Below are 26,857 nucleotides of genomic sequence, written 5' to 3' on the forward strand. Positions count from 1 at the left end.
AGTATATTTTCCATCATTTCTCTATTCTGCCTTAGGAAAGTAACATGGAAGTATCCATTAAAATTAAAATGTTTGGGACCACTGATCCCACAATCTCACTTGAATCTATCCTACAAAAATAAGGCCACAAGGACTTAGGGACATATGTGCAAGGATTTATTCCACCATTGTTAGAAGTGTCAACAATTCTATGAAGCAGGCAGAATTATTATACCATTTTTACAAATGAGGAAACTAAAGTGTAGAGGTGTTAAATAAGCTATTCAAGATCATACAGTAATGGGGAAGCCAAGATTCCAGTGAAAAGTACCCTCTTATAACCAAGAAAAGAAAAAACATGTCCAATAACCTCCCTGGTAAGTTTACCCAAATTAATGATATTCAATTTCAATATTAAGTACCTACTCAGTTTAGGGCAATAAACTATGGTCTGTGGATCCAAAGAGGAAAGTTTTTTTTTTAGCTCAGAGTCTAACAGGTAAAAACAGACAAGGTAACAAGTAACCATACCACACTGATCAGTGCTATTACTATAGACATAGGTCCATAATCCTTGATCCAAAAGCTTTAGGCCAAACGTTTAAGACATAAGAAGTTTTTAGATTTTAGAAAGTGACATGATCTGTAGTAAATTACATAGCATCACCAAGGAAATTAGGGGCAGCATTCCATAACCAAACACAGTGAAACATGAATATTCATGTTAAGTGGGATAAACAAAGATTATGTATATCCTCTTGTCAGTTCAAGAGAACTGGTGTTATCAAATGAGTTTTGGTGATAAATGTATGAAGAAACTTAATTTTTCTAGCATTTGGGATATTAGAATTACAGATAAGAGACTGCAAACCTATACACATAAAGTGCTTTAAGTCAGAGAGGAAAAAAAAACAACAAACAACTTGGTGTCTGGGCCTTAGTACCTAGAACAACACAATAAAACAATAAAAAATAGTCTTCAAAGTGAAATCTGAAAAATGAAAGTAAATGGCAAAAGTAATCTGGTGAAAAGATGTGGTAAAACAGTAACTATACAGACACTGTCATAATATTTTCCTTGCAAATCTGGGTATAATGTTCCTTGGAAGGAAACAAGAACATCTGAGAAAGCCACAAGATATACAGAACACTGTACCATTTAAAACAAAATTTAGATTTGATTTCAGGAAAATACAAAAAGCCAGAGAATCCTGGTAGAATTTACTTTTATGAATACTGAAACAATGGCAGAGGAGTAAAACAGACTACACTGCCCACGAAGCCAGGAATATGCTTTCAAGGGAAGTAGCTCCAGAATTCTATAATTAAATAAAAATAATGACTTGAAGAAATAAGTCATCATCTGCATGGGTGATAAAACCGTAGTATTGAGGAGATCAATACCAATATAAAGTCAAGTAAATACAATAGGGGTTAAATACTGATACCTGAAGAAGATGAAGTAAGAACCACCTCAAAAGATTATGTAACTATCACGAGTCAAGTCAGTTTTCTTGTCCATGCTCAGGAGATTGGTGTTGAAGAGGTAGAGGTTCTTTTAAGGAAAGGAACAAGAGCAGTGCTATAATTTTGTGCTGAATCTACCTCATGTAAAGAAATATACTAATATGTTGTATACACAAGGCCCAAAGAATGGGAAGTGACTTCGATCACACTGCCAATGGCCTTTTTCAGTTCTCTTCGTAGTAAAAGTGTTTCCTCATCAGTAGCTAGTAGGGCTGAGACCTGAAGTCTATAATTTCACCACTTAAATGAAACATTCTTAATCTTAATTTAATAATCTGTAAAATGAAGATAATACTACCTACCTTGTAACATGACTGTGCACATTACAGATAACATATATACAGTCAGCCCTCCATATCTGCAGGTTCCGCATCAGCGGATTCAACCAACAGTAGATGGAAAATATTCCGGGGGCAGAAACCAATAAAAGATAACAATAAAACAATAAAAAATAATGCAAATAAAAAATAATATAGTATAACAACTATTTACATAGCATTTACACTGTATTAGGTATTAGAAGTAATCTAGAGATGATTTAAAGTATACAGGAGGATGTGTGTAGGTTATATGCAAATACTACACCATTTTATATGAAGGACTTGAACAACAGAGGATTTTGAAATCCTAGGTGGGTATTGGAACCAATCCCCCATGGATACTGAGGGATGACTGTATCTATGTGTACGTGTGAAGTATATTTCACAGAGTCAAGACTCAGTAACTTTTGTAGTTACTTTAATCCCAGTCTGGTAGTGTTCCAGTGCTCCCTATCTCAAGTAATAGCAATCTCACCCTCACCTCTATCTATTCTCCACTCTGCCCAGCTAAAATTCACCCATGATCATTCTCCTACATACCCTCTCTGCTCTAGCCTACTCTACGCTTCTTTCCATTTTACAACTTACAATTCCTTTGACATCTTGGCCTTTGCACAACCTAATGTTTCTTCTTGCAATGATAAACCTCACCTCCTTTTTTCCTAGCAAGCTCCAAATTACTCTTTGGATTTCAACCTTAATGTCTGTTGCTTAAGGAAGCCACTTCTATGTTCTACAGAATCTTATACTTCTCTGAAACACATATATCATTTATAAAAACATACACCGTAAGGAAAAAACTTTAGCTTAACATCTGACTCCATCAAGAGCCAGCCAGATTCAATGGGGTGTGATTTTATCTAAGGTTTTTAGGAAGCAGATTTTCTCTTCTCTTCTGTATTTGAACCCCAAAGCACCCAGCTCTAGAGCCTGCTGGCAGTCATCTTGCAATCAGGATGGATGAGCCTGCTAAGAATGGAACAAAATGAAGAGAGCAAAGCTGAATGCTGATGAAACTGTGAGAACACCTGGATCACGTTTTTGCCTGTTTCGCTTTCCAGTTAAATGATGAATTTCCTTCAATGTTTAAGCCAGTATACATTGAGTTTCCTGTTATTTACAACTGAAATTATCTTAACTGATACTAAAGCACCCAGGGAAAAAGAACTCAAATTTACAGAGATATGAAAGGGAAACATATGAAAAGTGTAAGAGAATATTCAAAGAAAAACAACTCCTATTAATGAGAAAATATTACCTTTATGAATCAATAATGTATATTAAATGATAACACAAGAGGAAGCAAGGTGCTACCCAAATCTGTACAAACTAACCTAAGTACTTAGATACTCGGAAACATTTATCTTAATTTTTTTCTAAATCTTGAGTTTCAAGGATAAAGAAAAAACTCAAACTGGGATCTAGGCATGAAAAGCCAAGTGGCAGACTGAATTATTGTTTTTTTTTTTTTTTTTGTCGTTTTTTCGTGACCAGCACTCAGCCAGTGAGTGCACCGGTCAGTCCTATATAGGATCCGAACCCGCGGCGGGAGCGTCGCCGCGCTCCCGGCGCAGCACTCTACCAAGTGCGCCACGGGCTCGGCCCTGAATTATTGTTTTTAATTCATCATTCACTCCCTCCATCATGTGACTGTACAGTGTACGAGAGTTAGTATATTTCCCTGACACAAAGATGGTTCGTTTGCCACAAGACTCGATTTGGTCAATGAAATGATAAAAGACATGACAAAAGCAGAGGCTAAAATGTGCTTGCATTGTTTGGCTTACTGCTGTGATTGCCACGAGAGCAAGACCACTGATTCCAAGAGAATACCAAACAATCCACAGCCTAGAGCTAAGCCTAGCCAACAGTAACTGAGCCCCAGCTAACGTAAAAACATGAGGAAGAAAAAAAAAAGGATTTCTTGTTATAAGCCACTGAAATTTTTTGAGTGTTATACAGCAAAAGTGGCCAATAAAGCAAGCCCTGTATTGTAGGAAACACCTGCTTTCTTAGCAATACTCAGTGTCAAAAGATAGTAAACAAAGTTCTTAAGAAGTGCAAACAAAAAGTATTATATCTAGCCTAGATGTAATTCAAACAAAGAGACAGGAGAAAACATCCTTAAGCCATAAGATCACCCATAAACTTAAAAATTCTATTTGATGATGAAATCTAGCCAGCAAAGAAATGCACCAAAATTAACAATTCAGAGAAATGTAAATGTTTTCTACTTTTTTCAACTTTCATTTTAAAAATGACAATACACCTTCAGAATTTTTTATTTTCTTCCTCCACTTCAGAGATTATTTAGAAATTAATATTTTCTCATAGTGAAGAAACTTAAGTCTGGCAATTTTCTTAATTTCTTCAATTAAATGCAGTAAACAATAGTTAATCCTAGTAAGAGCATGTCAGGATATTTTCTTCACTGTGCTTTTTTTCATTATTGATTTTTTTTTTTTTTTTTGGCTATCAGAAATTTTTTACAGAAATATTAAATAGTCCAAAAATAAATAAATAAACTATTAAAACAAGAAAACTTCTGAAACAGAGCAAAGCTCTTTTTCAAAATCACCTTCTTTATCACAGAACATGCTATTAAAAACAAACAACAAAAACCAGAACAGCAGGTAAGAGGGGAAACTGGATACAGATTCAAGTGAAAGATTTCCACTCAAAGAGAAAAGACACATTGAATAGCAGGGTATCTGTTGACCAAGTACAAGAAAACACACTCTCAAAAAGAGAGTCAGAGTCCCAGATGCCAACAAGCAAAACAAAGGATACCTACATGTAACATTCAAGATGAAGAGACAAGCCAAAGATGAAGAAGCTGAGAAGATTTAGTGGTTTTAGAATGATTATGTTTATATCATATCACCAACATTTTTAAAAAATTGAATTATAAGGTCATGATTTTTAAGGGGAAAATTAGTTCTTCATATAAAAATATTAATATAAAAGCATTTTTGGCATTTTGGCATGATAACTTGCAAGTCTGTTATATCAAACTATATTTTCCAATAGAACTACATAAGCTTTGCAAACCTGTGATAGAATGGCTTACATGTTAAATTTTACCTTTAATCTACAGTATATTTAACAAAAAATTCATTATGCATTAAATCTGTTTAGATACCTACGCTAAAGCCTTCGCTTAATGCTGTTCTTTGAGGAATTAAACTGCTACTTATTCTAAGCTATCGATTACAATAGAATTAATAACCCATAGAATAAGAATCCATGAGTCCATACTGACAGAAGTAAACAAATCAATGAATGGGGGAGAACTCCTAGCAGGAGAATTCCAACAAAGAAGCATAGAAGCAATATTGGAATTTTAAAAAATCACCATATGTGGCAACCACCATAGAAGATTTCAGGCAAGTATTATCAATGGATGCTGTGTTAGACCCTAAAATGACCTCCAAGTAGGATACCACTTCCTGGTACTCTCACCCTTTGAGTAACCCCCACCTTGTAGCGTAGGCAGGACCTGTTTCTAACCAATACAAAACAGCAAAGGTGATGGGATGTCCACTTTAGTGACTATTTTACATATAAGACTGCTGTTCTTTCTAGGTGACTCTCCGTTGTTGGCTTTGAGGAAGCATGTGGCCATGTTGGAGGGGCCCACATGGCAAACAACTCAGGACAGCCTCTAGACAACAGCCAGCTACTAACTGAGGCCCTCAATCTGAAAACCCATAAGAATCTGAATCCTGCCAACAACAACGAGAGCTTGGAAGCAGATCATTTTCCCATCAAGTCTTCAGATAAGAACTCAGCCCTGGTCAATACCTCGATTGCAGCATTGCAGAGGACCTAGTAAAGCCATGCTCTAACTCCTGATGCAGGGAAACTGAGATAATAAATATATGTTGTCTTATGCTGCTAAGTTTGTGGTAATATTGTTAAGCAGGGGGCAGCAACAGATAACTAATAATGAGATACTAAAATTAGTGGGCAAAGGTACAATGAGAAACAAGATTATTCACATAGTCTCAAATTACAAGGCGTCTTCAAAAAAGTTCATGGAAGGATTCGTATTATCTTTTAATTCCATTTTATCGAGCGTTTTTGAAGTACCTTCGTATCTCCCCCAAAATACATTAGTTACAATGGGGGGAAAACGTACCTTTACAGTGGAGATACTTGGCAGACATTGCGTAAACCAAGAGATCAAAGTTATCATCACCAACACTGGGGTAGATTGAAATCACGTGCTTCCTGATGTGATGTAGTAAAAATAACACGTCAATTTTGTGATCTTTCTTTCCAAAAATACACAATCTGACTCTAACCATGAGAAAACATCAGACATAACCAAGTTGAGGTACAGTCTATAAAATAGCTGGCCTGCAGTCTTTAAGAATGACACAGACTGAAAAATGATTCCAGATTAAAGAAGACTAAAGATGCATGAAAACTAAATGCAAATACAACATGTGAACCTGGATTAGGACATCAGCAGAAGAATTACCAAATTTGAATAAAGTCTATTCATTAAATAATACTGTGTCAATGTTTATTTCCTATTATTTAACTATTTTGATAGTTATACCGTGGTTATAAAAACGAATGTAGTTGCCTTTAGAAAAAACACTGTGAAGTATATAAGGTGAATGAGACATCATGCTTACATTTCAGAAATATATATACATAGAAAGATGGATGGATGGGTACTGGCATTATATCTACCATTATATATGAAGGATCTTATTGGGTGATCAGTAGATACCATGGTAAGGAAATCTGGGGGGATCTTTTCTTTCCTCTTTGTGATTTTCTGCACTGTCTAAATTTTCCAAAATAACCTTGCAACAAATTACCTTTGATTATTTTTGATCTCCTCATTGGCATTCCCTGCTGCAACCAAACTAAAGAATCTTAATACAATGAACTTTTACTATCCATCCTCAAAATTCACCAGTGTCCTCCAATATTTATTACCCCCATTTCAAACCTTTGATAAAGAGCTTTAAGGGACTTCATCAGTCTAACTTTTTAATCCTAGAGATATTCTCCCTTTGCAACAGCAGATTACTCTGCCTGATCCCTACTTTAATCCCCAATCTCTTGCTCATTTTTCACTACTCCCTCTTAAAAAATACCCTTGTCAAAACCAGGCCTTAATCAGCTTCCCTAACTCTGGCTGAACTATTATGCACTCTATATTTATCCTTCAAAGCTCAATCCCTTGAATTTCAATAGGATTAAATAATAGACTCAGACTTTCAAGGTTAAAAGAAATGTGGGAGTCACCTTGTCCAGTTCCCCAAACAGATGCTTGAATGCCCTCATTTCAAGTCAGTTTTAAAAGTGAGGATATAATAAATTTATGGTCAATGTAACCACAACCTTCAACTCACATGGTATATATCTACTCATACATCTATCTACACACTTACACACAACATACAAGTACTGTAATTATTGTTCATATACAAACTCTCAAAATTCCACACCATATAACTTAAAAACCAAAAAAAAAATTTTTATGGCATACATACCTGCCTTTATAAACAGAGCACACAGAACAATACTGAACTAAACAGCACTCTTACGCTGGAAAACAGTGAGTTTAGAAATTACCAAACTAATAAAAGTGATGGTAGATCTTTTTTTTTTTTTTTTTTTTAAAGATGACCGGTAAGGGGATCTTAACCCTTGACTTGGTGTTGTCAGCACCACGCTCAGCCAGTGAGCGAACCGGCCATCCGTATATGGGATCCAAACCCGAGGCCTTGGTGTTCTGAGCACCGCACTCTCCCGAGTGAGCCACGGGCCGGCCCAAGTGATGGTAGATCTTAAAATTCACTGAAAATTTGTGTATTCCTATACTCTTTCAGTAAAATCTTCTGCTTTACCTTGATCATATTACCTGCAATTCCACCAAAAATAAATTCATTTGGGTTAACAACTAATCTCCGTTAAAATATATATGCAGCTTTTCAATTTAAAAGTTTAATTTAAAAAGTAACATGTATAATGTTACTCATCAAAGTAGGACTTGTCCATACTTTAATGAATTGATTTCTTCAAACTGTTTTCCTACCAAAACATACCATCAAACAAATGGGAATGAAATCACTGGAGACAGGGGGAAAGGATGTCAGGAAAACTTTTAAACAGGCATTTTTTGGAAAGGAGGCCTAGCTGGGGCCCCGAAATGAAGTTTTTTTTTTTTTTTTAAAAAAAAAAAAAAGATGACCGGTAAGGGGATCTTAACCCTTGACTTGGTGTTGTCAGCACCACGCTCTCCCAAGTGAGCTAACCAGCTATCCCTATATAGAGATCCAAACTTGCAGCCTTAGTGTTATCAGCACCACACTCTCCCAAGTGAGCCATGGGCTGGCCCTCCGAAATGAGGTTCTAGACCAATAGAAGAGTAGAGGGACACAGAACAAATAAGGAGACTGATCTAGGAATAGCCTAAAGAAGGAGGTCATAGAAATAAAAAAGATTCCTTGGAAATTTTGCTTGTTTACACTCTCTCCATCCTCTTAACACTTCAATGTAAATATTCACTCTCTTTATCATCCCATTACTGTCTTTATTTCCACTACTGTCTTTTGAAAAGCACGGTTTGTTCACTAGCAGTAACAAGTAAGCAAAACAGTTTCAAATGAAAGAAAGGAGTCCACTGATTCTATGTTCTATTTTTTAAGCAAATATATAGAATATCAAGGTTTAACTTTATTTAGATTAGATAATCACAAACTACTGGTATAAAAGGACCTTGAAGAACATCATAACTTTTCACCTAAAGAGAAACAGAAAACAGTTCATTAAGATCCTTGCCCAATCTCCAATCTCCTGGATCCTACTCAAAAGTGAGGCAGCAGAAGTAGCACATATGTTTTAGAGTTAGACTGATGTAGGTTCAAGTTCTATCACTTACTAGCTATGCAATTTCTCACTACTTTAATGTCTTTATTTATGAGACAAAGACTTCACAGGTTTATTTAAAGTTTATTTCATACTCATGAAGTACCTGATTACCATCTTAGTAAATGCCATTTCTACTACTAGTTCATGATAGCATCTGGCTTTTCAATCTTATGAGGAATAGGTAATAAAAAGAAAAAAATAGACTTTAAGAGAAACAGAATGCTCCTCCATTTTTTGTAAGAAAGGTTACCCTGCAACTACTACACGTAGAGAAATATCAAATGCTTTTATTTCTGCTGATCAGAATACTAACATTTCTTAACTGGCTGGATCAAATTCCTAACACAGTGTATATGTCTCTGAACCAAAGAGAGAGGGTTGCATATGAGTGCCTATTATTTGGGGTAAAAAGAGTAATGAGTAAAAACTGAATACTTGTGAATATATACTATAAGCATAGTTCTGAAAGAACAGAGCTGGAGAGAGAATAAAATTTAACAGTTTTGATTAAGTACATAAAAAGACAGAAATTTGTAGTAATTTTATATTTGTCCTATTTGATATTTTTTGATTTAGCGATATAGTTTATGTATCTAAACAGCTAGTATTGTTACAATAATTTTCTGCTTTTGAACAAGAATGATCAGTCTTGATGTAGCCATTCATGTTGAGATTCAGAGTTTTGAAGTAGGTTAATCCATTAATTTTACCAATTCCTGGCATTTTCCAAATCAGAAAAATAAGTAAGAGTTATGGTAAATCTTAGGAGATTATTAAGTGGCTTTGGCTGCAAGTTATCTTCCCTCAAGCCTCAAAAATAAAGACTAAAATAGGAGAGGCCAGGTGGCACCAGCAAATGGGATCAGACCACAAGAAGCAGCCCAGCCTATGAAGCCTCTCTGTCTTCGTGGGCCTGAGACTACTACCCCTTCCTCCTGTCCCCAAGATTCTGAGCAGCCCAGTGGCTCAAGCAAGGGAGGTCCTGCCACAAGTACCTGGCCCCGGAAGCCTCTCTGTCCCCAGAGACTGAAGACTCCCTTTTTTCTACACTTAGAGGCATCAGCCAGCTTAGCTTGTGAAAACTCCCTTCACTTCCTCAGACAGAAGCAGCAGAGAACAATGTTTTACTGTGGTACCAGTGAAACAAGCAGAACAAAATAGTACTGCAAAGGATCTGAAAATTGTTATTGGAACCACAACCCACCAAAGGAGTCTAGGACCTGCATGGTAAACCTAAGCATGGTGACTGCCTGCTTAAATAAAAAGTTTAATAGGACCCAACATCTCCTAACATAATAGCCAAAATGTCTACAATTCAATAAAAAATCACCTGTCATACCAAGAACCAGGAAAATCACGACCTAACTACAATATGTCCACGTCATGGACTACTGCTCAGAAATAAAAAGGAATGAACTACTGACACAAATTGGGAGGAATCTCCAGAGAATTACACTGAGCGGGGTGGAAAAAAATCCAATCCCAAATGGTTATGTACTGTATGATTAAATTAATATAAATTCTTAAAATGACAAAATTATAGAAATGGCGGACAGATTAGTGGCAGAGAGAGGTACTAGGAAAGTAGGTGTGGTTATAAAAGGGGAACAAGAAATACTCCTGTTGAAACTGCTTCTGTATCTTGTTATGGTGGCGGATACATGAATGTATACATATGATAAAACTGCAGAGAACCACATCCACACGTGCACACATGCAACTGAATACCAGTAAAACCAGGCAGACTGTATCAAAAGCCATATTCTAGTTGTTCTACTATACTACAGTTTTGCACAATGTTACCATTGGGAGAATCTGCATAAAGGGTTATTTCTTACAACTGCTTGTGATGCATGTTTTTCTACTGTACCCTAATTTTCTACAAAGAGCAATGTAGTGAACAAGTTGTTTCTGCCTGGCCAATATCCATTCTCTCTTCTTCCGAAAAGGATGCTCAATTTTGCTTTGGGAAACTATCCCATTGGAAACAGTCTTGGTAGGACTGTCCAACAAGATGTCTCACCATCCCTGGTCCCTGGGACACCCAGGCTCGCTCACTCTTCTTAATTTTTAACCTTCAGTGGAACAGATGAAGACTAATTTTATCCCAGTTGCAGTGCCTTGAGGAGACTATCCATTAGTTCTAGCTACTTGATCTCTGAAGCTGCCTTGTTCTCTTAATTTCACAACTTGTTTCTTTCCTGTGAGCCTGTGAGATACCCCACATTTTTCAAATAAATCTCATTTTGCTTAAGTTATTCACATCTGGTTCCTATTATTTGTACCTAAAGAACCCAACCAAATATACACTCTTTTAGAACAAAACTAATACATACAAAAATTTACCTAGTTTTTAATTAAATTTTAACTTTGTAAGACCTTAATTAAGCTTTCTTCCATAAAATGTTGTCCAAAAACGCATAGGTTCTTATAAATGAACTAATGGGGCACAAATTTAACTGGAGTCAAAAAGACTGACTAAGCTCTAACTAGAAGCCAAGCATGCCATGTCCACATGACATGAAAATCCATGAATATGATTCCTGCTCTCAAGTCACAAATGCAAGTTGAATAACTAAAAATTAACTATAATATAACATGGGAACTACTATAACAGAGGAATATCTACAATGCTATACCAAAACAGACAAAAGGCCAAGTCAGTAAAGGATCCAGACTATGAATTTTAACCTGTTCTGGCTTGGTTTTGAACAAGTATCATTCCCCTAGAGGATTTACCAATATTTTCTCTAAATCGATCAGAGCATAAACATACATTTTCAATCTTATAGCCATAAATCAAAGGTTAATATACATGTTTCAAATCCCTTAAATATTTTCATTATTAATCTGTGGAATACTAAGTATCCCAATGCTAGTAAGTCAAGTGATAATTTTAACAAACCTTAATGTAGACTGGGTTTCTAAAGTTATGACCAAACAATGATTACAAACAGCAAGAACAAAAAAGGCACATTAAGCGAATAAACATTTACATAATAATATCACCATTATTTAGTTTCTGGACTAATTATTTAGTTTTATAAGATAAAAATCATGCATCCAAAGGTAAGTCCAATTAAACTTGTAAAAGAGTGCTTTATAACTGCATAATACTTCTTTAGAATAAAGTAATACTTCTTACCTTCTGGAGTTGGAATCACCCCAAGAAAATGAAAGGAGGAAAAAAAAAAAAAGGTTTTTAATTTTTCTTTACAAAGCAACAATAAAGCCAAAAAATAAACTGTGCCTTCCCCGCCCCCCAGCAATATCCACAATTTATCAAATTAGCACTCCCCCATTTTGCTACATAAAATGTTAATTTCTTCTTTAAATTTTACAAATTAGCCCAAAATATCACTGTCTAAAAATACACAAATTAGTTCAGCTAAAAAGTCTAAACCACTTTAGGAAACAGTTGCAGTTACCTTAATTATGTGGCAGTAAAACTACTAGGGCAGTTTAGAGTTAAACGTGGATACAATGAATATTTCCCATTCTTTAATATTCTTCCCATGCATTTCAATTTCAAGGAGCCATCATAAAGCCATCAGCTATGGACCCTAATGTTTATTAGCTTCCCTTTGATCCATAATGGAACTCATTATGAATTTGAATAACAATAGATAAGAATACTCTTTTCTGTCAATATCCAAGCATTTTGTTTCTGGTTTTTTGTTTTTTTGATTATTAATCCTTTCTGACATCCCTACCAGGTTTGTGGGCTTGAAAGCAAACTGCAACTAGCAGAAAAAGAAGATGCAAGCTTAACCACAAAGGTATCTGACAATATTAGATAAGTTTGGTATCAATTTAATAAACAATATTCTTCGTTCTTAAACTGAGTTCTAAAGAAATAACTTCAAGGCAATTCAGCTTGGCAAACAGCCAAATAATCTACTCTGCAGGTATGATTTCTGCTGAAAAGTAGTAAAGAATGTTAACTTCATTCCCCTTGCTATACATGTTTGCAAAAGCAGAGGTGGGGGAAAAACTGGATGCTCTGATCAGTTTTTGGTATGAGGTGAGATAAAACATATAATCTTAAATACCATGTGCGAAAGATTATTTTGTTCATAAATAAATGTATAGCTGAGCCCTCCCCAACCAAACACGGATCAAAAATAGTTCAACCAACCCGAATCAAACATATTCCTCAAAAAATGGACAGTTTTGTCTGTACTGAACATGCTTAGATTTTTTTAATTGTCATTCCATAAACAATACAGCATAACACCTATTTACACAGCATTTACATTGTATTAGGTATAATATGTAATCTAGAGATGACAAAGTATACAGGAAGATGTGCATAGGTTATATGCAAATACTATGCCAATTTATATGAGACTTGAGCATCTACGGATTTTGTTATCTGTTAGGGATCCCGGAATCAAACTCCTACAGATACTTAGGGACATCTGTATTAATATTAATCAGATGTGACTGGGACTCCCCCAAAGAGAGAAAATTTCAATCTAGCAAATGTTTATCGAGCATGGTCTTTGCTGGATGGTTCCCAGAGTTCTTTACAATCCAAACCCTAATGGAGCTTATTACTTTGTTTGGGATAGAAGACTGAAACATAAGAAAAACTCCTTGGTAGAGCTCTGCAAAACAACACATAGAGATCTATTTAAATACTGCTTTTGTAAAATATACTGATCCTTTCAGAAGCCAACTTATTATAATTGCTGAGATTTTTATTTCAAATTCTTCCAGAAAGTAATCTGTAATTACATAACTATCAACCTTATGTTGTTATTTGTCTGCACACAACCTAAGTTTGATTTGAAAAGTAATAGAGCAAATATACTAATTAGAAGGGTAGGGACAACTATAAATGTCAAGGCAGTATGGTATACTGAAAAGGGCAAAACCCACCATGACCCCGGCCAAGTCTCAATTTCTACGGGCCCTAATTCTTCAATAATAGTAAGATGAGATGTAACTATAATATTTTTTCCAAGTATCTTTTCCAGCTGTAACATTCTACAACTGAAATAACATGACTGATACAGGAAAGGATTGAAAGAGGGAGGAAAGAGGATAAGGAAAGCAATAGAGATTACCCATTTTAGAGTACTGGTAATCAGAGGCATCATGTTGTAATACAACTAGATGAACTTCACTAGCAAAGAATGTGTGTGCGAGTCATCTGCTTGTCCCCAAATTTGCTACTCAGTGTGTGTTCTGTCAAAATCAGTGCTTAATGTATATGTTTAGTTGCTATATTTTTCATAATAAGCCAGAATATGCAAATTGCACACACGTCTATTAAGTACATACATGTTCAAGTTATAAAATGCCTTCGAAATAAACAGCCTGGGGTGAGGAGAACTATTTATAATTTATGATAGAGGATGCATACTTTTGTATTAGTTTGTAATTTTCCAGGAGTAAAAATTTATATTTAAAAATAAAATGCCTTCAGGGCTAGCCAGTTAATTCAGTTGGTTAGAGCACAGTGTCATAACACCAAGGTCAAGGGTTCAGATCAGCCACAGTTGAAGCCAAAGCAGCTGGAGCGGACCATGGCCAACAATGAGCATACCTGAATTGCCGTCAAGCCTGATGGGGTCCAGTGAGGTCTTGTGGGAGAGATCAAGTGTTTTGAGTAGAAGGGATTCCACCTTGTTAGTAAGGATACTCATGCAGACTTCTCCATAGTGGGGTAAAAACAAATGTCTGGACACCTGGGAACTCTTCAGTGGCCTAGCATTTTGGATGAATCTTGGGACAAACCAAGTTACTTGGGACTTTTGAAATTGTCTCTTTTTTCTCTTAGCAATACAGAGTTCCACATATTACTGCAGCACTGTAATTTCTGACTAAGAGGGCATGTTTGAGCTCCTGGTCTTGAGCTTCCAGAGCAGATAATTTTAGCGAACTTTATTTTTCCCCATTTGAGGCAGACTGTTTATCAGCAAGAAAATCTTTCCATCAATTACCAACCACTTAGTGTCTAGCATAGATTAGACACCATAGGAGCATGTGGGGGAAAAACCATGGTTTTGCCTTTGGGGAAGCCTTCCTGACACAGCAGAAAGCAGACACACTTGCAAGACACTTACAAAGCAATCTTTCAATAAATGCAAAGGACTGATTGGCCAAGAACCCTTTTTCAAACATATCCAAGAGATGAGAATTCAAATTGTCAAATCAAATAAATTAGGGGACAATATTTTTCCCATTAAAGGAATCAACTTTGGACCATCCTTAAAAAAAAAAGGCTCGGATCCCTATACCAGCCAGCCGCCAAAAATAAAAAAAAATTGTCTTCAGTACCTAACTTATAAACCTAAACTTCTAACAAATGTGAAAATTATTATCACAAAAGGAAAAGGGTGAATTTCTAGAGTCTACAACACATCAGGAACTATTTACTCATCTATGTCCAAAACAGGCATTAGATACTAACCTTTGAAACTAACCTTGCTACCTTTTAATTGCTATCTTGACATTTATAACAAAACCACTTCCCCACCCTTGAACTTGAATACCTCCTTATCATGAAATTCAAAACCTTTTGGCAAGGGACGAGTGTCCACAGTATCCCCTCAATTAATCCTTAATTAATCAACCTCTTCACATTACCAGTTTATCTCTCAGTTCTTATTCATTACAGTAAATGGCAGCTGTTCAATCAGGAAGCCTAGAAACAATTTTTTACTTCCTCCTCTTTTACTTCCCCCATTTAATCTATCAGCAAGTCCTGACCACTTTACCTGAAACGTTTATCTCAAATCTGTCTATTCTCTCCAGCTCCATTTACCTTAATCCAAAGCACCACACCTTGTCTAATCTACAGCAATAGCCTCCTTAATTCCTTCAGCTCACGACTGTCAGTTTGTTCTTCATAAAGTAGCCCATATGTTTTATGTAAAATATAAACCAGATTACATATCATCGTCTTATTGTCAAATGCAAATGTCTGAAGTAGGTGTATTATTTCCCTATGAGGACTGACTACACATTTGGACAGGGCAATGCTTAAACATTTAATCATGCCAATGGATTCACATCGGTTTGTTGTGGTCTATTCATATCCATTTACTTATTGGGTAGGAACCAAGCTCCAATTATGGGACTAGTCAACATTGAGGTTCCAAATACCTAGTCATAAAACACTTGTGTTAAATGGCCTACAGAAGACTATTTGTGATAAATTCCCTTAATTACACTTTAAAAATAACTGGAAAACAAAGGCTAAGCCAAAATCTAGAGTTCTATTCTATGCCAAACAAATGATTCTGACTTGAAGTTTGTGGCTTAATTGTAGAAGTTTGCAGGAATTTAAAGCTCAATCCAATTTCACAATTTAAAACTGATTTGGACTTCTGGTACTGGTGAGGACAGAGCAAGCCAATCACAGCCTGCCCACCCCCCAACTAGTTACAACTAAAACCTCGGGGTGTGGGAGAGAAATATATATATATATATAATCTCTGGACAAAAATATAAAAAGCAACTTCCCACAAAAAAACCTTGTATGCAAATGTTTGTAGCAGCATCATTCATAACAGCCCAAGATGTCCATAAATGGATGAATGGATAAACAAAATGTGGCATATGAATACAATGGAACATTATTTGGCAATAAAGGAATTAAGTATTGATAAATGCTATATAACATGAATGAACCTTCAAATCATTATGCCAAGTGAAAGAAGCCAGTCACAAAAGATCACATATTATATGATTCCATTTATATGAAATGTCCAAAATAGGCAAATCTAAAGAGACAGAAAGTAGATTTGTGGGGCTGAGGGCATTGGAGGGGGACAGTGGCAGGTAATGAATATGGGGCTTCTCTTTGGGGTGATGAAAATGTTTTGGATGAATATACTAAAATCCACTGAACTGTACACTTTAAAATGGTGATTTTCACAGTATGTTAATTATACATCAATTTTTTAAAAGCAACTACTTAAAACACTAAAAATTAAGAAAGCTGGTATACTGAGGATAGAAGTCAAAACCTCTTCAAAAGCGGGCATGCGGACATTGTCCTTGGCTTCTGCAAGGTAATCACTAGGACCTAGAAAAGCCTTGGGCTAGCCAGAGAGTCACAATGTGATTTAGAGAGGGTGCTCTGAGCCACTCAACATGATTTAGGGTAGGGTCTTGGGTCACTCAGTGTCAGTCCACCTCTGGAGGATCTGGAGACTGGAAACTGAGATCAGCCACACAGGCAATCAGACATGCCTATATGATGGAACTGCAATAAAAACTCTAGACATAAAGACTTGAGTGAGCTTTGCTGGTTGGCAATATTTTGTGCATACTGTCACATATTGATGCCTATAAAGTAATGCTGTCCTGAGTCCAGGGGCTGAGGATGGCTGGAAGTTCTGTGTTTGGCATTTTACCTTGACTCTGCCCTCTATGTCTCTTCCCTTCCATAACCACATGTACAATGACTTTCAGTGAGTTATGCAAGTCCTTCTAAGCCTTGAGAGTACTCTTGGGGACCCCTGAAATATGCAGTTGGTCTAATAAGTGAAGGCAGTCATGTGGACTGTTCCCTCTAACTTCACAGTTTGCTAAAGTCTAAACTCTCACAGAATGAGAGATTTTTCTCTTACCACTTTGGCTAAAAGGCATGTCCTAGTTGGACAGATATACTACTTCAGTTCACAGGCAATAGTCTGAGAGAAGCCCTGTCTTTCTGACCAGAAGACAGGAAAAAAGGGCCCTGCAGGTGATACAGTGTGGAGGAAAATTCCAGAGAAAAGACAACTGGAGAAAGGAATCCCCTAACACCTACCTAAGGCCTGGGCTCACCCATGAGCTGTGCTTGCTTGGGACATCCTCAACTAACACAGCAAAGGCTTTTAGAACTAAATCACTGCTCAAGTCTCAAACTAACCCTGAGTGGCACATGCATGGGGCAGACCCAAAATAGCAGACCAGAGACTTTGAAAACTGAACTGACAATTGGACCAACACCTGTAGAAGGTAACAGAATATGTACTCTGAAGACAATTGGATTTATTTGCCTACCTAAAAAAAAAAAAAGAAATCACCATTCTCCAGAGGTTTTTAATAGAGAAATAGAGCCTAGAAAACATAATATTCAAAATTTCCAGAATACAATCTTAAATTTCTTGATATATGCAGATCCAGGAAAATGAGGAACTCATAAAGGAAAGGATAATCGATATTTGCCAATCCTGAGATTACCCAGAGGTTGTAGTTATCAGACGAAAACTTTAAAGCATTTATTATAACTAAACTCCATGAAGTAAAGATAAATGAACCTGAAATTAATGGAAAGAAAAGTTTTCAGCAGAAAAATATCAACTATTAAAAAATAAAGAACAAAATAAGAATTTTAGAACTAAAAGATACAATAGAAATAAAAAATCTCACTAGATGGGCCCAATACCTGAACGGAGATAATAGAAAAAAGAGCCAGGGAATGTGAGGATAGAGCAACAGAAATTATCCAATCTGAAAAACAGAAAGAAAAAGATTGGGGAAAAAATATTCAGAAACCCAGGGAACTATGGTAAAATACTAGAAGGTAATCATGTTGTTGGACTCCTAGAAGAAGAGAAAAAGTGTAATGAAGAAAAAAATACTTGAATGACTGAAAACTTGCCAAATTTGGCAAAAGGCATAAAAGCTACAGATTTAAGAAGCTCAGTGAATGCTAAACAGATTAAACATAAAGAAATCCATACCTAGACACATTAAAATCAAACTGCTGAAAACTAAACATAAAGAAACTATCTTGAAAGAACCCCGAGAAAACAATTACATTACTTATAGAACAATGATTCACATGCCCATGGATTTCTCATCAGAAACCATGGGGGCCAGGAGGCAGTGGAGAAATACTTTAAAAGTACTAAAAGAAAAGGATTGTCAACATAAAGAGTTCTATATCCAATGAAAACATCCTTTAAAATGAAGGCAAAACAAACAAAAAAAACCATTCTCAGATGAAGGAAAATTAAGAAAATTCATTATAAATAGACTTGCTCTAAAAGAAATATTAAAAGGAAGTTCTTCAGACTTAAGGACAATGATACTAGAGAGAAATTTGGAACTTAAGGGATGAAGGAAGAACAAAAGTAATGGTAAACATCTTGGTAAGCATTGTCTTTGAATTATCTATGATTACAGAAAATTAATAACAGTGTTTGGTGGGGTTTTCCATGTATGAGTGTTAACACATATGACAACTACAACATAAAGAGAATGGATAAAGGGACCTAAATGGTTTTAAAGCTGTACGTTTTATCAAAGGTAGTAAAATATTAAGTCCAAGAAACTTGTGAAAGGTTTGGGGTGTACATTATAAACTCTAGAGCAACCACTAAAAATAAACGAACAAAGACAGAGTCAAAAAACCATGCATAAGACGTTAACACATATGACAACTACAACATAAAAAGGATGGGAAAAGGGACCTAAGGGGTTGTAAAGCTTCTACATTTTATGTATGGTAGTAAAATATTAACTCCAAGAAGTCTGTGAAAGGTTTGGGGCATATATTATAATCTGTAGAGCAAACACTAAAACAAACAGATATTGTCAAAAAGGCAATAAATAAAATGGAATACTACAAAACACTCAAATAATTCAAAAGAAGGCAGTAGAGAGGGGACAGCAAAATGATAAATGAGGGAAAACCAGAAAACAAATAAATAAAATGGGAGAATAAATCTAATCAGGTCAATACTCAGATTGGATTTTTAAAAAACAACTAAATGTTATTTTCAAAAATCTGCTTCAAACATATAAAGACAAAGATAAGTTAAAAGAATGAAAAAAAAATCACACAAAATTAATCAAAAATGGCTCTATTAATATCAGACAAAGTAGACTCCAAAACAAAGAATATTACTAAGGATAAATAGGGTTATTATGTAATGATAACAGGGTTGTACGTGCACCTAACCACAAATATTCAAAATACATGAAGCAAAAACTTAAAGAACTGAAGAGAAAAATAGATAAAAGACACAATTTTACTTGGAGACTTTAATACCTTTTTTCAATAATCAACAGAACAAGTAGACAAAAAATCAACAAGGATATAGAAGCCCTGAACAACACTAGTAATCACTGATAGGCAGAAAACACATACACATTCTCTTCAAGCACTCAAGGAACATTCGTGTACACTAAGGAAGATAGACCATAACCTGAGTCATAAAATAATAAAAATTTAAGGACAAAAACAATAGAGAAAAACCAATGAAACAGAAATCTGGTTTTCTTTAAAAAAAAAAAAAAAAAAAAATCAATGAAATTGACAAATCTCTAGCAAAACTGACAAAGACAGGAGAGAAAACACAAATCACCAGTATCAGAAATGAAACAGAGGTGTCACTACAGATTCTACAGCCTCTGAAGGATAATAAGGTATAGTACAAACAACTTTGCACTCATTAATTCAACAACTTAGAAGAAATGAACCAATTCTTCACAAACCACAAACTACCAAAACTCAACCCAGATGAAGAAACAGATAATGTGTATGGTCCTATAACCATTAAAGAAATTAAATCTGTAATAAAAAAAAGTTCCTGAAAAAGAAACCTCCAGGTCCAGACGGTTTCAATTGACAATTCCACCAAACATTTGAAGACCACCAATTTTACACAATATCTTCTAGAAATAGAAGAGGAGGGAACACTTTTCAATTCATTTTTTGAGGCCAGTGTTACTTTGATACAAAAATCAACAATGATAAAGAAAGGACAGAAAGAAAGAGAAGGAAGGAAGGAAGGGAAGGGAAGGAGGAAAGGGAAGGAGGAAACGGAAGGAAGGAAGGAAGAAAGGGAAAGAAGGGAAGGAAGAAAACTACGGACCAATATTTCTAATTAACTTCAAAACAAAAAGCCTCAACAATATACCAAATGCAGCATTATAAAAAAAGAATTATACACCACAACCAAGTAGGATTTATTACAGGTGTGCAAGGCTGGCTTAGTAGTCAAAAATTAATGGAATCTGCTACATCAACATGCTAAATAAGAAAAATAATATGATCATATCAATTGACACAGAAGCATATGACAAAATCCAACACTCACTCATGACAAAAACCTCAGCTAACTTGGAATAGAGGATGTTGTGGGTTGAATTATGTTCTTACTCCCTGTACCTGTGAATGTGACCTTATTTGGAACATTATTTGACCTTATTTGATTACAGATGTAATCAAGTTAAAAATAAGGTCATACCGAATTAGGGTGACTAGTGTCCTTTGAAGAAGATGGTAACTTGGACACAGTCTAAAGGGCAGAATGCCATGTGAAGAGAGAGACAAAGATTGGAGCAATGCATCTATACACGAAGAATTTCAAAGATTCCTGGCAACCATGAAAAGCTAGGAAACATGGAACAGATTCTCCCCTCCGAGCCCTCAGAAGCAATCAACTCTGCCAATGCCTTGATTTCAGACTTCTAGCCTCCAGAACGATGAGAGAATAAATTTCTGTTGTTTAAAGCCACCCGATTTATGGTACTTTGTTATGACAGCCGTAGGAAACTAATACAGAGGGGAACTTCCCAACCTTAATAAAGAGCATCTACAAAAACCTACAGCTGGTATCATACTTACTGGTAAAAGGTAATGCTTTCCTAAGAACAAGGAAAGGACTTACACTCTCACCACCACTATTCAAAATAGTACTGAAAGTTCTAGCCAGCACAAAAAGGGGACGAGATAGTGGAGAAGCAAAGAGGCAGTTCCAATGGTATTGGTGGTCAAGAGTTTTTGTTTCATAATTTACATGTTTGTTATATATATTCTAAGTTTGAGATATTTCTTAATAAAATTTTAACTTAAACCAAAAGAAAACAAGAATAGGAAAGAATTTTTAAAAACCAAATTCCAATTTGGACACACGAACTTGGGGATGGGGGGCACACATTCCATTCAATGATATAAGCTGGAGTCAGAAAATTTCCAAAGTCATCTCAGTTCTAAAATTTTCTCATTCTATTTCCCATATACAAATTTGCCATTTCCAATTTTTTAAATCGCTAAGTACAAAAAATCTGATTTTCTCATTTAAAAGAATAGTTACGATATTCCTTATTTTCTCTGAAATTCTATAAATAAATAGTTAAGATGAAGTCCCATTTGTCTTTGACACTAAGCACCTATTCGCCTAAAACTGATCATAAATATTAATTCTAAAAATTAACCTAGAAAGGGAAGTGATGATACATTACTAAGTACGATATAAAATAGAAGGTGAGAACCCTCCTTCAAAAAAAATTATTCACACAGGCAAAGATGACTTTGAGCTGAAAGGGAAAAGGCCACCTTTGTGGAGGTAACATCTAAGTTGGTTTTGAAAGACTGTCAGGATTTTTTCGTGAAGAGATGGCAATAAAAGATTACTCAAAATCCTCAGTAAAGATGAGAACAGGGAATGGTAGTGTATCAGTTTAGCGGGGGTGCAGGTAGAAATCATGTAAATCAAAGTGGTACGTGGGACCAGGTAATGGAAAGTATTTATTCTATGGAAAAACTACTGAAGCCTTCTGTGCCGGTTATCAACTCATTGACTTCCAGCTCCAAATCCAACCCTCTTTGCATTCTCCATGATAAGGGAGTTGGATACTATAAATGCTTCTCCTCTGCCAGCTGGCTCAATGTTAAGCTCTGTCAGTAGAGCACTGGAGTAACACTGCAGAAAGAAGGGGCTTTTTTCCTGGTTTCAGTGTGCTCTTGCCTGCTTGTTCCTGTGGCACACAGCAGCCAGCAGCATGAGAGCCACTCAATGGCACTCAATCCTTCAACAAGGTTCAGCAGAAAACCTGTGGGTGGCTTCCAGAAAATTCTGCTTGTACCTCAGTTGGCTGCCCAGCAACTGAGACAGGTACTCCAGCAGGAAGCTTTCTAGGAGGTTCTTCTAGTACCCAGTAGACAGTTTCCTATGGCCACCTATGATTACAGCACCAATGAATTTTTTCATCCACTGAGCCACAGTCCCACTTTCTCCTGGGAGAGATCTGAATTGAAACCTGAGGATGGGGGGACCTCCTTAAAAGTTGCTCCTTCCTGAGGTACACTGACCCAGCCAGCGGTAGTGGTTGTTCCCTATATCTGCTATTACTGTATTCTTTTGTGTTCTCTTTACCTTTGAATAGTTAATTTCTGATTAACCTGTTAATAACTTCCAGTTAATAACTTGTTAGTAACTTCCCTGTTCAAATTACCACGTAGTTTCTGTCTCCTGATTGAACCCTATGAACTACAGAATTGTATAGCTCAGAGACTACAGAGAACATCTAAATAAACTCAATTTTAAAAGATTTTTAAAAATGATAATAATGCCCAAAAGCCTAGAAAGAGCTCCATGAAGCTAAGTGGGAGTAGCTATGTGAGTGTATTTTGGAGGCTACGGTTTGAATTGCTTCTGACACTTGATGACCAAAGGCATAGTTTGTAATGACAAGAAGTATGGACTCAAGCCAGGAGAAACTAAAAGCAAAATAGGGCACTAGTTGCTCTGAGTTAGTTTCCCTGCAAACTGTAAAATCTGCATCCTCAGACAAAAAGGAAGTATCGAAGTTTTTAAAAGGCTATTTTACTACTGATGGCTGACATCCATTTGTCATGAATGTTACATTGATTCAAGGGAAAATAAAACCCTGAACAGTTTCCCTTAGGAAGGAACTAAAGTAAACAGTCAAATGTACACAAGTAAGGCACATCTCTCTGAAGCCTTGATTTCATTTCTAGTGTCTTGGGAAGGAAACAAAAATAGCTAACCATTTCTTAAAAAATTATATAAGTTCATACAAATGCAGAGAATGATCCAGGATCAATACATGTCTTATGAGAATGGGGGTTCTTTAACCAAGCAAACCCAATAAACAAAATCTCTACCCAGTGAGTAATACTGATTTTTAAAAAGGATTGTCTAGATTAAAAACAAATGAGTAAAAGCTTAAAGAATTTTTTTAAAGGTTCTAAAAGTACAAATTTGGAACAAGCAATTCTGTAATGAAGAGTTCAACCGTAAGAAACAATTGCCACGATATCTCTGGTATTTATATTAAGAGACAGAACAATCAGGCTACATTTTAACCACAGAAAACTGTAGAAGCAGGTAAGATGTCATAACAAATTTTTCTAAACTGTTTTTAATTTTATGCAATAACTGTTTCCTGGTAAATAGCACAGAAATTAACTTTTCTCTTTATTTGCAAATGACCAAGTACTACATTTAGAGCATCTATCTACATTATCATTAACTTTCCGTGTATTCTTGTTTTATCTGTTCCAAACAAATTGTTTTATCTGTTACAAACAGTTTAAGAAAACTCCAGAATGCCTCTGCTATTCACTATGACTGCTAAGTACACTAGAAAAGGTTCTTAGTCTCCCCTGGCCTAAGTCATGTCCCATTTCACCTGAAATATCAAAATCTGTATCTTCTTTCTTCCTTTGACTTCTATGAGAAACTTTAAACTATCTTTAAAAGTGATGCATTGAGTTATGAAAAGAACATAATAGAATACACAAAGTCACTGATAAGTGTGAGAGTAAAAATTTGAGGACTTTCCCTCCCTATATTTTCCAGAATGTTGCTATGCTTTATAAGCAGGCAATTAATTTAAACGCTGTAATACTTTAAAAAAAAAAAAAAAAATACATGTTTCTAATCAATTCATTCAGAATTCCAAACATTGGGTAAATGAATTGCAATCTTACCACCTAACTTCTCAAACAAACTAGTACCTGAATCTTTCTCAGCCAGGAGCCAACCACTTCTTTTTTAATACTTTGTTGGTTGTTTGTGGTGAAACCTACATAACATAAAATTTAACCTTTCACAATTTTTAAGTGTTCAATTCAATGGCATTAAATACATTTGCAATGCTGTGCAACTATCACCATCGTCCATCTCCAGAACTTCTTCATCATCTCAAACAGAAACTCCGTACCCATTAAACATTTACTCCCTATTCCATCCCACTCAAGTCTCTGGTAACTTCATTCTACTTTCTGTCTCTATGAATTTACCTATTCTTGGTATCTCAAACAAGTGGATTTACACAATATTTGTCCTTTTGGGCCTGGCTTATTTTACTTAGCATAAAGTTTTCAAGGTTCATCCATGTTGTAGCATGTATCAGAATTTCATATCGTCTTAAGACTTAATTATATGTATATATCACACTTTGTTTAGCCATTGGGCTGTTTCCATGTTAAAAATTTTAAAAGAAAAAATATAGTATGGAATAATAAAAATTAAGCAAGATTCTTCAAAATGTGGAAGCTGAGGGGGAAATACAAAGGGAGAAGAGTTGAAAATTATGTTCTGAAGTCTGAGACTAAAAATAAAACAATATGAAGTGGCATACCTTCAATAAGTATAGTGTGTGTTTCATCCTGTAATCTTTCTAAAAACTTTAAAGATGATAAGACTACCATTTGACACTTCAGTGCAGCAAGAGAATAGCTATAACTACATTTGAATATGATGTTCCAACCACGGATACTTCATACATTCACTAACAAGTAAATTTTCAGTGTCACCACACATTGCGGGGGAAGCGACAGATAACGTCACTGCGCTCATGGAACTAGCTTCACATAAGGTACAGAGAAGATGTATAATTTTTTTAACTGCAAAAATATATAATTTCAAACCTTAGTGCTATGAAGAAAGAACACAAAAAACTATAAAAAACTAAAAATAGGAAGATGTGATCTAGATTGGAAAGACAGCCAAAATTCTCTGAAAAGGAGATATTCAAACAGACCCGAAAGAGTTTATTGTCAAATAACACATTCCTTCTTAAGGGGTCAGCATGTACACATTCCTTGCTGAGGAAAGCACATTCCCTGCTAAGGGGTCAGCATGTACAAAGACTGAAGTGGGAAACAGCTCTCTGCTGTAAGTTTTGTACAAATTAATCTGTGATTAAATGGATACTGTGTTTAATTAACCCTATTCTAAAAAATATAAGTTACATGAAAATTTAGAATTATATCATCAATAAATTAAGAGTAATTAATTTTTTTAATAATTTACAAAAGATACTTTAAAATGTTAATTCTTCAAATGCATTTTAATGTTTTACTGATTGATTGACTGATTGGCGGCTGGCCAATACAGAGATCAAACCCTGGACTTCGTTGTTCTCAGTACCATGCTCTAACCAACTGAGTCAAATGGCCAACATTACATTCTAATGTTTTAATTTACAAATGTTTACACTCAGTTTTTCAGGGACATGTTATATAAAGTGAGATATACTGATCTATATTTCACTTTTTCATATCAATGAAGCAAACCTAATTTATTCCCACTGTGGTTTGGCTACAAATCAAAACAAAAAGTTTTAAACTGCTTTAGAAAAGAGCTAATAAAAAAAAATCATAGAATTTCATGTTAAAAATAAGAAAATGAGAATTAAAATCTAGAACACGCAATGTCAATTTATCAAGAAATATATTGTCACTTACAAATATTCGAGCGTAGTTCAGATTCTCAATGGGAACACTACTGACATCTGAGTCAAACAACTATTCAATGTGAACGACTGTTCAGTACAATGCAAGACATTTAGCATCTCTGTTACCTTCCCACTACATGCCATTGTACACCCCCCTCCCCAGACACTGTAACAATCAAAAATGGCCCCCCAAAATTCCGAATTCTTTCCCTAAGGGTGTTATACAACACCACCCATAGTCTAAAACCGCTAGTAGCAGTTTGAAAGCACCACAAACTTTTCCTGTCTTAATGAATCTCTCTCTCTTATGTAGACTCCCAAATTTCTGTCATAATATACAAAGCATACTTAACATAATTTTAACATTTCTTGATGACAGAGGTTCTTAGTTATGAATATTGACTATTATGTGCTATTGTAATACAGGCTCTTAGAAATTAAAGTGTATGTTATCTTTGATCCTGTATTAATTAACCCCAGTATACTATATTTGAATATAAAAGACTATTATTTGACATATATACTGTTTTATATGTCTTTCTCATTTTATTCCTTTTTGGTCAATGTTATTTCTTCCTAGACTGTCTACCTCTAGCATTCACCCATACTAGACTAATTTTTATCTGCTAACGACCAAGTTTATTAAATCAAAAGCCTAAAGTGATAGATGAAGGCTTGAAGATGGCTCC

The 26,857-nt window shown here is 35.4% G+C and overlaps 1 protein-coding gene across 1 annotated transcript in view; it reads right to left on the minus strand.

The window, feature by feature from the left end:
• Positions 1–26,857, minus strand: part of ASXL2 (ASXL transcriptional regulator 2) — a 128,139-nt gene that overhangs the window by 58,741 nt on the left and 42,541 nt on the right. Inside the window, exon 3 of the mRNA XM_063078347.1 lies at positions 22,738–22,740. Coding sequence (XP_062934417.1) covers positions 22,738–22,740 — 3 coding nt within the window. The remainder of the gene's footprint in view (positions 1–22,737; positions 22,741–26,857) is intronic.

This window comes from Cynocephalus volans, chromosome 14 (assembly GCF_027409185.1).
Source record: "Cynocephalus volans isolate mCynVol1 chromosome 14, mCynVol1.pri, whole genome shotgun sequence".
Classification (NCBI taxonomy): Eukaryota; Metazoa; Chordata; class Mammalia; order Dermoptera; family Cynocephalidae; genus Cynocephalus; species Cynocephalus volans.